At 43.5% G+C, this 9,714-nt stretch overlaps 1 protein-coding gene and 1 long non-coding RNA gene across 2 annotated transcripts; both read right to left on the bottom strand.

Moving 5' to 3' along the window:
• Positions 1 to 6,705: 6,705 nt before the first annotated feature.
• LOC118722717 lies at positions 6,706 to 8,216 on the bottom strand. Its single transcript, XR_004989101.2, has 2 exons — positions 8,076 to 8,216; positions 6,706 to 7,720 (listed from the first exon to the last, which is right to left on the bottom strand). It is a non-coding gene; the product is annotated as an uncharacterized LOC118722717 (long non-coding RNA).
• A 40-nt stretch (positions 8,217 to 8,256) lies between these two features.
• RAP2B (RAP2B, member of RAS oncogene family) lies at positions 8,257 to 8,981 on the bottom strand. Its single transcript, XM_036446871.2, has one exon. The coding sequence runs from the start codon at positions 8,959 to 8,961 to the stop codon at positions 8,410 to 8,412; it is 552 nt and encodes a 183-aa protein (XP_036302764.1). The 5' UTR covers positions 8,962 to 8,981; the 3' UTR covers positions 8,257 to 8,409.
• Between the last annotated feature and the right edge of the window lie 733 nt (positions 8,982 to 9,714).

Genomic DNA, 9,714 nt, shown 5'->3' with positions numbered 1-9,714 from the left:
TATTTAAAATAAAATAAAATAAAATAAAATAAAATAAATATATATATTTTTTTTAAATATATATATATATTTAAAAGCATTTCTTGCAGTGCTCTGGAATAAGAAAAGTATTTCTCTTTGTGTGTTTTTTTTTTTTTTTAAGAGGAAGAAAGAGGGAGATAGAAATATCAATGACAAAAAGAGAATTATTGATTGGCTGCCTCCTGCACACCCCCATACCCCCTACTAGGCAGGTGCCCTTGACTGGAGTCAAACCCAGGACCCTTCAGTCTGCAGGCTGACACACTATCCACTGAGCTAAACCAGCTAGGGCTGGAGTAAGGAAGGTCTTCACTGCTCCTGCTTGACTCTAGGTTCAACCCTTCTCTCCTTTTTTCTGCTTTATCCCTCTATCTCTACAAGGTCAAGTTCAGAGGTTCTCAACTAGGAGCTAGTATGTCCTCCAGGACATTATTTACCAATGTCTGCAGTCATTTTTTATTATCACCACTGTGTGGGAGGGTGCTACTGGCATAGAGTAGGTAGAGGCCAGGGATGCTATGACACACAGGACAACTCCACCAGAAAAGAATTATTGAGCCCAACATGTTACTGGCACTGAGGCTGAAAAACCCTGACTACATTAGCATAATAAACACCATCCAATAGACTTCCTCACCTTTGGCCAGCAGTCCTCAACCTCAGAAGATACTGAGTCACATGAATCATGACTCTGGACATGAGGAAATCCCCTAGTGTTGGAAGGCTGCAGGTGGGGGGTGCGGGCCGAGGAACAGGTGCACCAGCCTGCAGCAGACCCCCTCAGTCTCCTGCCTTAGCAACAGCAGTACCAAGACCAGGGGTTGAGCACTACCAAAGTGATTAAGGAACATGACACACTGCCCTTAGCACTGTGCATGCCTCCCCAGTGACAAAACAAAAGCGGGTCTGCACAAAAATGCAGAGAAATGGCTTTGCTCCTTGGATTAGGTTTTTGTTTGTTGTTGACCCTGCCTTTCAAGATATAATATTCTCTTGAAGAAAGAGAATGCATTTGTGATCTCTCATAGTTTGACCTCAGCACAGGAAATGGCCTGGAAAAATCTTTAGGCAGTTCCGCATATAGTAAATGAATATTCATACGACTGAATTTGTTTAAAAGTTTCCTTTATCGGTTTTAAAAACGAAATGCAAAGGCTATGGCCAAATCCATAGGTCACATGCGTAGTGAGCAATCTTCTCTACCTAATTTGATCTATTTCCATCTGTATCTCAAACCTATGAAACATACTTATTTCTCTCTTTGCATTGTAACATGGAGAACACATTTGAATAACTACTAATTAAACAGTTCTTGGAATGTTTATCAATTAATATAGATTACATTTGTGATAGAAAAGGATATTTGCATAAATCAAATGTAGATGGATGAAATGATATACAGAAAGAAAAGTTAGCAGGGTACGTATGACAAAATAAAGCTAAGAGAACCAACTCAGAGTAAAGAACTCCAAACTCAAGCCTTTTCCTACTAGATGATGAATGAAATTGGACTTAGAAATATACCTGAAATTCTCTTACCTACTTATGCTATTGAATTCAAAACTATCTAAAATATATTTTAAAAAAATATATTTTATTGAAATATATTGTACATTCTTATAGAATAGATCTCTGTAGAGGCTCTTTTCTTGAATGAGATATGATTCAATGTTAGCCTTTAAAGAGAATATTTTAAAATATTAAATTAATGTTAACATGTATATTTAATAGCATTAAAATATTCTGCATTCACAACCAAAACCAGATTTTGAAAACTTTTTATAACGAGCCAGATCACAGATATAAAATATGAAGACCATTCCTGACGCTATAAAACTATAAGTAATACATTTGCATCTCCTAATTGCTTCTATAGTAAGCAGATTTTTAAAAAAAGATAAAAAACGGAGTGCTTTCAGATCTGGGGAACCCTGTAACTGCTGACATTTAAAAAGTATGTTGTTAAATTCATGAGAATCTACACAAAACAGTCCCGAAAATCTACACAAAACAGTCCCTAGAAATTGTTCTGCAAACTGCAGGCTAGTAATTATCACTCTCTTAATTTATAGGGTTTCATAACAACCACGAGCCCTGGCACCTCTGAGAGCTGTTGCCCAGCGTTTGTTTCTCCGACCTGGTTGCCTTCTTGCATCCAATAAGCACTAAATGCGTGTGGACAAACTTCTGTCTAAAATAACTATAAGCTTAGCAAACTAACGATGTCAGCTTAAATCTTTGGCACACTTATTTTTAGAGGATTATCTTTTACAGAAGAAATACCCTACCCTCAACCTTCTTGACACGAAGAACTCCAAAAGACAATATGGCAGCAACTGCTTCTTTCTTGAAGAATATAACTTAATTGTCCTTCCCCTTTGGGTTTCCTCATTAATAAAACAACAGTGAATACACTTCATGCCTTTTCCTCCATTTTTCCTCTTCCTTTTCACCTGAAAATAGGAAAGCAAACTGATTTCCTATGTCTAAATGTTCAATGTTTGCTAACCTCAAAAGAGAAGTTGGAAATAACGCACAAAATTAGAGTTCTACTTGTACCCAAACAACTCTACGTTACTTAAAATTCATGGGATCCATTTGTATTTGCAGTATCCATGGAGCTTTCAAAGTAAAATTCCAATTTTCAATAAACAGATTGCTTGCCTGACATACTCGTGGATTACTGTATTACAAATGATGGCATATATAGTTCTGCTTTTGTATATACTCCTATTGGTTCATATATGCTATTTTCACAGCCTATGGTGATAAAAGCTAAAAGTTGTCTCTCTTTTGCTTGGTTTCCTCTCACTTAAGCATTAGTCTTTACACTGCAGTATATGCTCAATAAATGCTTGTTGAATAATGAATGAATCTGTTTACCAGTTTCCATTGCAACCATATTAACAGTGAAGAAATAATCTCAGGCCCTTTGGGGTCACCTGTATTCTCAATGTGTCGGTGATCTTTCTCTTTCCTATTTAAAAAAATGTTTTTGCTACATTTGCACAAGTGCCACAAATAAACCAACCACACATTTTCAAACCTTTGATAAACTTAGCCCCACATCATTTTGCCAGATAGCTCATTTTAAAAATAGCAAGATTAGTCAACTGGACCAAAAAAGCACATACTTTCTACTCTGCTAATCTAAGAAAAAAACATCTTCTCAAAGATTGCTGTTTAATATCAAAGTTAGAATACAGATAGCTTGTCCTGTCCAATGTACAAAACAGATCAGAACTTACAGTTCCAAAAGCTGTATGGCACAGTTTCACGTTATGTGTTATTCCACAATGGAGAGCTTTAGAACTTCGGGACACTAAATTGACTAATTCCTGGAAAGTCTGGCTAAGAAACTGAGTGTACATATTTACACACACACACACACACACACACACACACACACATTTACCTATAGATATACAACTGGGCATGACCTGAAGATTTAAATACTCATATATAATTTTTATTTTATTTCTTTTTTTAGAATCCATAGTGGGAAGAGTTTAAATTCTTCCCCTTTACTCTTGAAGTAAACACACATACTTAAAAGAATTCCCTTTTACCAAAGATATTTTTTTCAAAAAAATTGGGTAGGCAGAGGAAATGTTGATTCTGAGTTTGTAGGCCATGCCCTATTCTTAACACATTTCTCATTTTGGTCAACTGCTGAATTAACACTGAATGCCACTTCCAAAATGCAAAAACGGTCCCTCTACCTGCAAAGTGTTTATCCCATTTCACACTCAACAATTTATCAGGCTTAATGTCAAGGGTTTATGTTCTCTTCAGCTATCGACTTCCAATCAACATAGTCTATTTATGTGGTAGGCAGCACTCTAAAAATGTAAGACAGGAGTCTTACTAAATCTATGTCCCTAAATAATCAGGTGGCTGTCCATATAGTACTTATTTGGAGATTGGACTAGATCCTTGGTTTTCAAAATGTTGGTGCTGGAACATTACCATCACCTGGAAACTTAATTAGAAGAAAAAAAAAATGAGATCATATCCAGACATACCGAACAAGAAACCAATACCTGTTTTCACCTCTAGGTAATTTTGATATATGGTCAAGTTTGAGAACTTCTGGATTAGAGATGAAATCTAAAGCTTTCGCAAACTACCAAAATCCTACTGTTATTAGCTCAAACGTATCTTCTAGAACTAGCACTGTGTTCAATTAAGTGCTTTCTATTACTCCTCTGAGTAATACATAATCAAGAATACCACACTCCATTAGCAGCATTTGAAAATCTGACACGTTTTTCACAAGGACAAAAGTCCTGTTAGCAAACTTTTCCCAATTAAGTAAACACTGTGACAAATGTTTGGTGTCATTTTAACTAAGAGTGGTGATCTCCAAAATTTGTTTCCTTCATACTCCAGATGTTGTGGAAAATGCTTTCTTTAATGATAGTTAAGGTAAAGGTATTTTGCATCTATTTCTCAAGATCAGCCGCTACATATGGTGTTCTCTCACTTTGCCATCCCACCTATAAAAATACTGGGTATTTTAAAGGGGTCCAATCATGATGGTGAAAACATTACAAAACTGCCTGCACAGTTCCAGTAGATGAGGCATTTTAGGATTCCCACCTACAGAAAAGGTTAACTAATCGGGGAGCATAAAGCCTCATACATGTAAAGTCTAACCCAGACATGTCTTGTCCTGAAATGTGATTCAGTCTATTTCAACCGTGAACTTGGAAAAGGTTCTACCTAAGAACCATAGAACTCGCAAACATAAAAATGTCAAGACTTAGGATGTTACCTTCAGCTTTTCTGAGGCTATTACAAAAGAAGTACTAACATAATCCTTGATGTAACATAAAGCCTGGATGACAGTCAGGGACCAAAAGGAAAAGCTGCTATAAAAACAGCAGGGGTCAAGTTTAAGTTAACTTTTCCTCCCAAGATAAAGGTTCCTTTCTCACCCAGCCTCTGTTTTGACAGGTGATTGCAAACAGCTCCTCCCTCCCGCCTTCCCTCCCACCTTCCCTCCCTCCCTTTTAACACCCAAGTCAGCCCGACTTTTTCAAGGAAACAAATGCTCTTATCTCTTCACATCCTAATACTAAGAGGTTCTTGCTAGCCAGGTAAAAGGAAATATTCTTAAAAGCAATGTCCCTCACTGCTCTCAATTTTGGCAAGAACATAGAAGAGAAGGCTACCAAACTCAGAACTACCATTCTCCTGCTCTAAGAAATACACACCGAATTGCTTTCATTGAGAATCCAAAAAGCATTTATTGTGCAGTACTCGGGAAAAGCATATTAAATTCTTCTGCTCTGCCATCCTAGACTTTATTAAGAATTTAGTCATGCAAGTGACTAAATCCTATGTGGAGATGATTAATGCACCAACAACCTATTTCTTTTCCCATTTTCCATTTTCAAGCGATCCCTGTCAGTATATACATTTCTCAAGTTAGACAATTGGCACCATGTTAGGTCAAAAGGCTTCCAAAATACAAAACTAAAGTAAACCATAAAATAAAAAAAATAGTCAACAGATGCCTTTAAAAAAATATCCTTCATAATACTGGATAAGTCTTCAGAATTTTCAACACTTTAGATCTACTGGAGCAAGTCAATCAACTCAAATTCGAGGAATCTTTGCAAAGGCACACATTTGAGTAGTTTCTCTTAATTTCTCTATTTAGAATATATTTAGTACCTTCTAATTGATCTTAATACTAAACGTGAGATCAGGAATGGTCATAGGACCACCACAGGTAAAATGTCTATTTTTCCTCCACCCTGGAATACTAGATGTCTCCAGGGCAGAAGACACACTTTAAAGCAAGATATGTTAATACCACCGTTCAAAGAAACCTGTGGCCTGTCATTTGTTTTGGCTTCGACCACAGAATCCCTTTGTCCAAAGACCCTTGAGAAAACTTCACCTACACTCACAGACTTACGGTATATCAAATGCTCATGGTTCATAGCCATAAACCTCTTATTCTACGGAGTTCTATTAGTCAAGTGGCCCTTGAGAAAAAATAAGACAGAAAAAGCTCACACTGCCTCTTACTGTTAGCAGGAAAGTTTCATGAGGTCAAAATGGCCCACAATCTGTAATGAAAGCAAGGATTTATTTTTTTTACTTAGTTTTTTTGTATTCTACTTTGTAAATATAAAGACCTATTTCCAAATCAAAACCTCAAGTGTTGAGATGCTGCCTACAGCCTATAGGCATGACTGCAGAAAACACTAGTAGGTCTGACTTTGGAATGGAAATCATCTTCCCCCAAATATCCTTTTGACTTGGTGTATATGTGACCTAATTTAAACTAAACAAATGCAAACATGCTACCCTGCCTGGCCAGGTAGATGGTTACTTTCCCAGATTGAAGACAGTACTAGCAGGTGGTTTCTCCCTTCCTCACCTACTGTGAGGTAAGGTACATTGCTCCCTGCCAGCAGAAGAGAGTCAATAATCTTGTGGTCAGATGAGATGGCCACACCCCAGGGTTTCCTAGACCAAGGTGATTTTTCTCATATTTAAGAAGTTGGGAGTGATGTCACTCAACTTGCCACTGAAACACTTCCGTCTTCACAATCTGACCACCAACTTTTGGGGACACCAGGCACCCATCCACCTGCCCCTGTCCACCTCAGCCATGCTACTGTAGTAAGTCACTGAATTATGAAAACACAGAAACGCAAACAATAGTTTTGGGTTTGTTTCTTTAAAAACGACATCTGTATTAAAAGTCTTAAAATGAAGAGACAATGATTAAACACGCGTGTCTGGAATTGAAAATTACAATCGGTTAGAATTCTCTTGGTACATCACAACAGTCAAATTCTGCTCTTTTGCTTCTGAAGGAAGACCCTATGAACAGACAACCAGAAAAATATATTTTTTAAAAATAATATAAAAGGGGAGCTAAATACCTGAACATCTGAACAGGACGAAGAAAAATAAAGTTAAAAAAAAAAATCACCAAGACATGGAAATTACATTTTAAGGGTTGGGAATAATAAAGAAGAAATTCACAGAACAACAGGCCCTATTGTCCTGGCTCCTTCGGGGTGATTGCTGAAAGGAAACTGGGAAGTGGTTTGGGGGGATAGCAGACTCTGGGGGTAGTGGGGTGGGAAGTTCACAGGTTGGCACCGGCTGGAACAGCTGAGTTTTGAAGGCACTCTGCAGACACTGATATCACATTTGTTAAGTCTTTGTACTGTATTGTAAAGAGCTACTCATCAAAATCTGTTACTGCCAACCAACAAGAATAAAAAGCTAAACTTAAAAAAAAAAAAAACAACAACACACACACACACACACACAAAACCACCACACACACACACACACACAACAGTACACACACAAAATGTGCAGATCTGTAACATTTTTTTCACAGCTGATAAAAAAAAATACTACCGTTGTTATTTTTTCTCCCCAGACTCCCCTTAGATACAGTAGGTAAACAAAATAGATTTTTTTTCTCCCCTCCCCTCCCTCCACAAATATCAGCAGACACTTTCTGGCACCCCACACTGTATTGGCATCAGTGTTAACCAGATCAGTGTTAACCAGTCCCAGTTCAGATGTGCAATACTTCAGATTGGATACAACTGAAAACAAGAATCCAACTTTGCATAGACATCCTCAGAATCGCAATCAGTCACGGGGCTGCCCTTCCAAGCTGGCAGAAAAGGAACCTGATCATTTCCAGCTTCTCCTGGAAAACGAAAAAAAGGAAAACAAAACAAAACAAAAAAACACACAAAAGTTTCTTCCTCTCCTCCTGCTCCTTCATTTGGTTCTCCCGGACTTCCTTCCATGTATTTAAAACTGGGAACTCGAAAAACGGTGGTTGAAAAGAAAAACAAACAAAACACCCCTCCCTCTCCCTTCTTTCCAACCTTCTCCCTGTCTGTCCTCTTCCTCCCCCATCCCAGGTTTTTTTTTTCCAGGCTGAAACTTTCGCTCGCTGGTGTCAAGCCGCCAACACAGCACCCTGAACGGTGACTTACAAAGTGGGGATATAAACATCAACACCCCCCCCCCAAAAAAAAAATCAATGAGAAACGTACACGATGCAAAGAACCACATTTCCACTGGGTCTCGGATGGCCAGGACCGGTCCCCCTCCGGACGCGCGCGGGGAGGAGGAGGAGAGGGAGGCGGAGGAGGGGGCAGGGGACGTCGGGCCGCTGCAGAGGGCCAGCCGCCCGGGGGGGGGTGGGGGTGGGGGGGGGGGGAATCCCGGGACACCCCGGCCAATGCAAAGTCGCCTCCGATCGATCGATCGCGGAGCAAGAAGAGGAAATCATCACATTTTTTTTTAGAGAGTCGGGTGGGCGCGTTTGGCTAATTTTTTTTGTGTGTGTGTGCGCCAAGCACGGTGGCCGGCGGCGGCAGGGGAGCCTCAGAGGATCACGCAGGCCGAGCAGCAGCCCTCGTCGCCGTTGGGCTGCGCCGCGTAGTTCATCTGCCGCACGATCTCGGCGAACAGCTCGTCCACCGAGGCTTTGTTTTTGGCCGACGTCTCCATGAAGGGGCAGCTCCACTCCTCGGCCAGCGCCTTGCCCTCGCCGTACGACACCTCGCGCTCGCCCTCCAGGTCCACCTTGTTGCCCACCAGGATCATGGGCACGCGCTCGTAGCGCTTCACGCGGATGATCTGGTCCCGCATGGGCTTGATGTCCTGGAAGCTCTGCTGGTTGACGAGGCTGTAGACGAGGATGAAGCCCTGGCCGTTCTTGATGTACAGGTCCCGCATGGACGCGAACTGCTCCGTGCCCGCCGTGTCCAGGATCTCCAGCACCGACGGCGACGAGTCCACCTCGATCTCCTTGCGGTAGAAGTCCTCGATGGTCGGGTCGTACTTCTCGATGAACGAGCCCGTCACGAACTGCACGGTGAGCGCCGACTTGCCCACGCCGCCCGAGCCCAGCACCACCACCTTGTACTCTCGCATGGCTCCGTCGGCGCCCTCGCCCGCGAGGCGGCCCCCGTCGGGGCTGCGCGCCGGGGATGGGTTAGGCTGGGCGGCTGGACTGCTTCCCTCCCTCGGCTCCGCAGGGAAAAGAAAAAAAAATCCTAGGAGCGGGTGGCTCGGTGGGCAGCGCAGGACGCAGAAATCACCACCACGCGGGGCCGGGCGCCGGGGCCAGCCGGCGGTAGCGCGTCCCTGCGGCGCTCCGGTCCGGGGTCCCCCGCGGCGGTGGCACCAGCGGCGGCGGCGGCGGCGGCCGGGGCGGCGGACGACGGGGAGGACAATGCCGGCAGCAGCCTGCGCGGGGCGACGGCTGCAGCAGCTTCTGGCCGCGGCAGCCCGGGAGGAGGGCGGCGGCGGCGGCGGGCTGCGGAGGCGGCTGCTAATCGCGCGCCGAGCCGGGACGCGCGTGGCATGAGTCCCCGCGGAGCGTGCGCCCTCCGCCGCGGCCCAGCGCGCTCTCCCCCGCAGCCTCCGCCGGGCCCGGGCTTCCTACTCACCGCGCGCACCCGGGCCCTCCCCCCGCCGGCGAGCATGCCCAGTGCGCCGCCGCCGCCGCCGCCGCCGCCGGCTCCGCGCCCGCCGGATTCCGCTCTCCGGGTTTTCCGGGGAGCCGGCCGGGCGGGGGGCGGGGCCGGGGGCGGGGCTCGCGATTTGAGTCTGGAGGAGCGGACTCCGGAGAGGAGCGAGGGTGGGAGCGCGCCTGGAGGGCGTCGGGGTGCGGAGGTGTTGGGA

The sequence above is a fragment of the Pipistrellus kuhlii genome, unplaced genomic scaffold (genome assembly GCF_014108245.1).
Source record: "Pipistrellus kuhlii isolate mPipKuh1 unplaced genomic scaffold, mPipKuh1.p scaffold_m20_p_2, whole genome shotgun sequence".
In the NCBI taxonomy this organism is placed as follows: domain Eukaryota; kingdom Metazoa; phylum Chordata; class Mammalia; order Chiroptera; family Vespertilionidae; genus Pipistrellus; species Pipistrellus kuhlii.
This window is presented reverse-complemented; position numbering and strand designations above follow the sequence as displayed.

Bases quoted from the DNA above. Each gene is read 5' to 3' on its own strand.
- RAP2B (XM_036446871.2), bottom strand. From the start codon at position 8,961: ATGCGAGAGTACAAGGTGGTGGTGCTGGGCTCGGGCGGCGTGGGCAAG.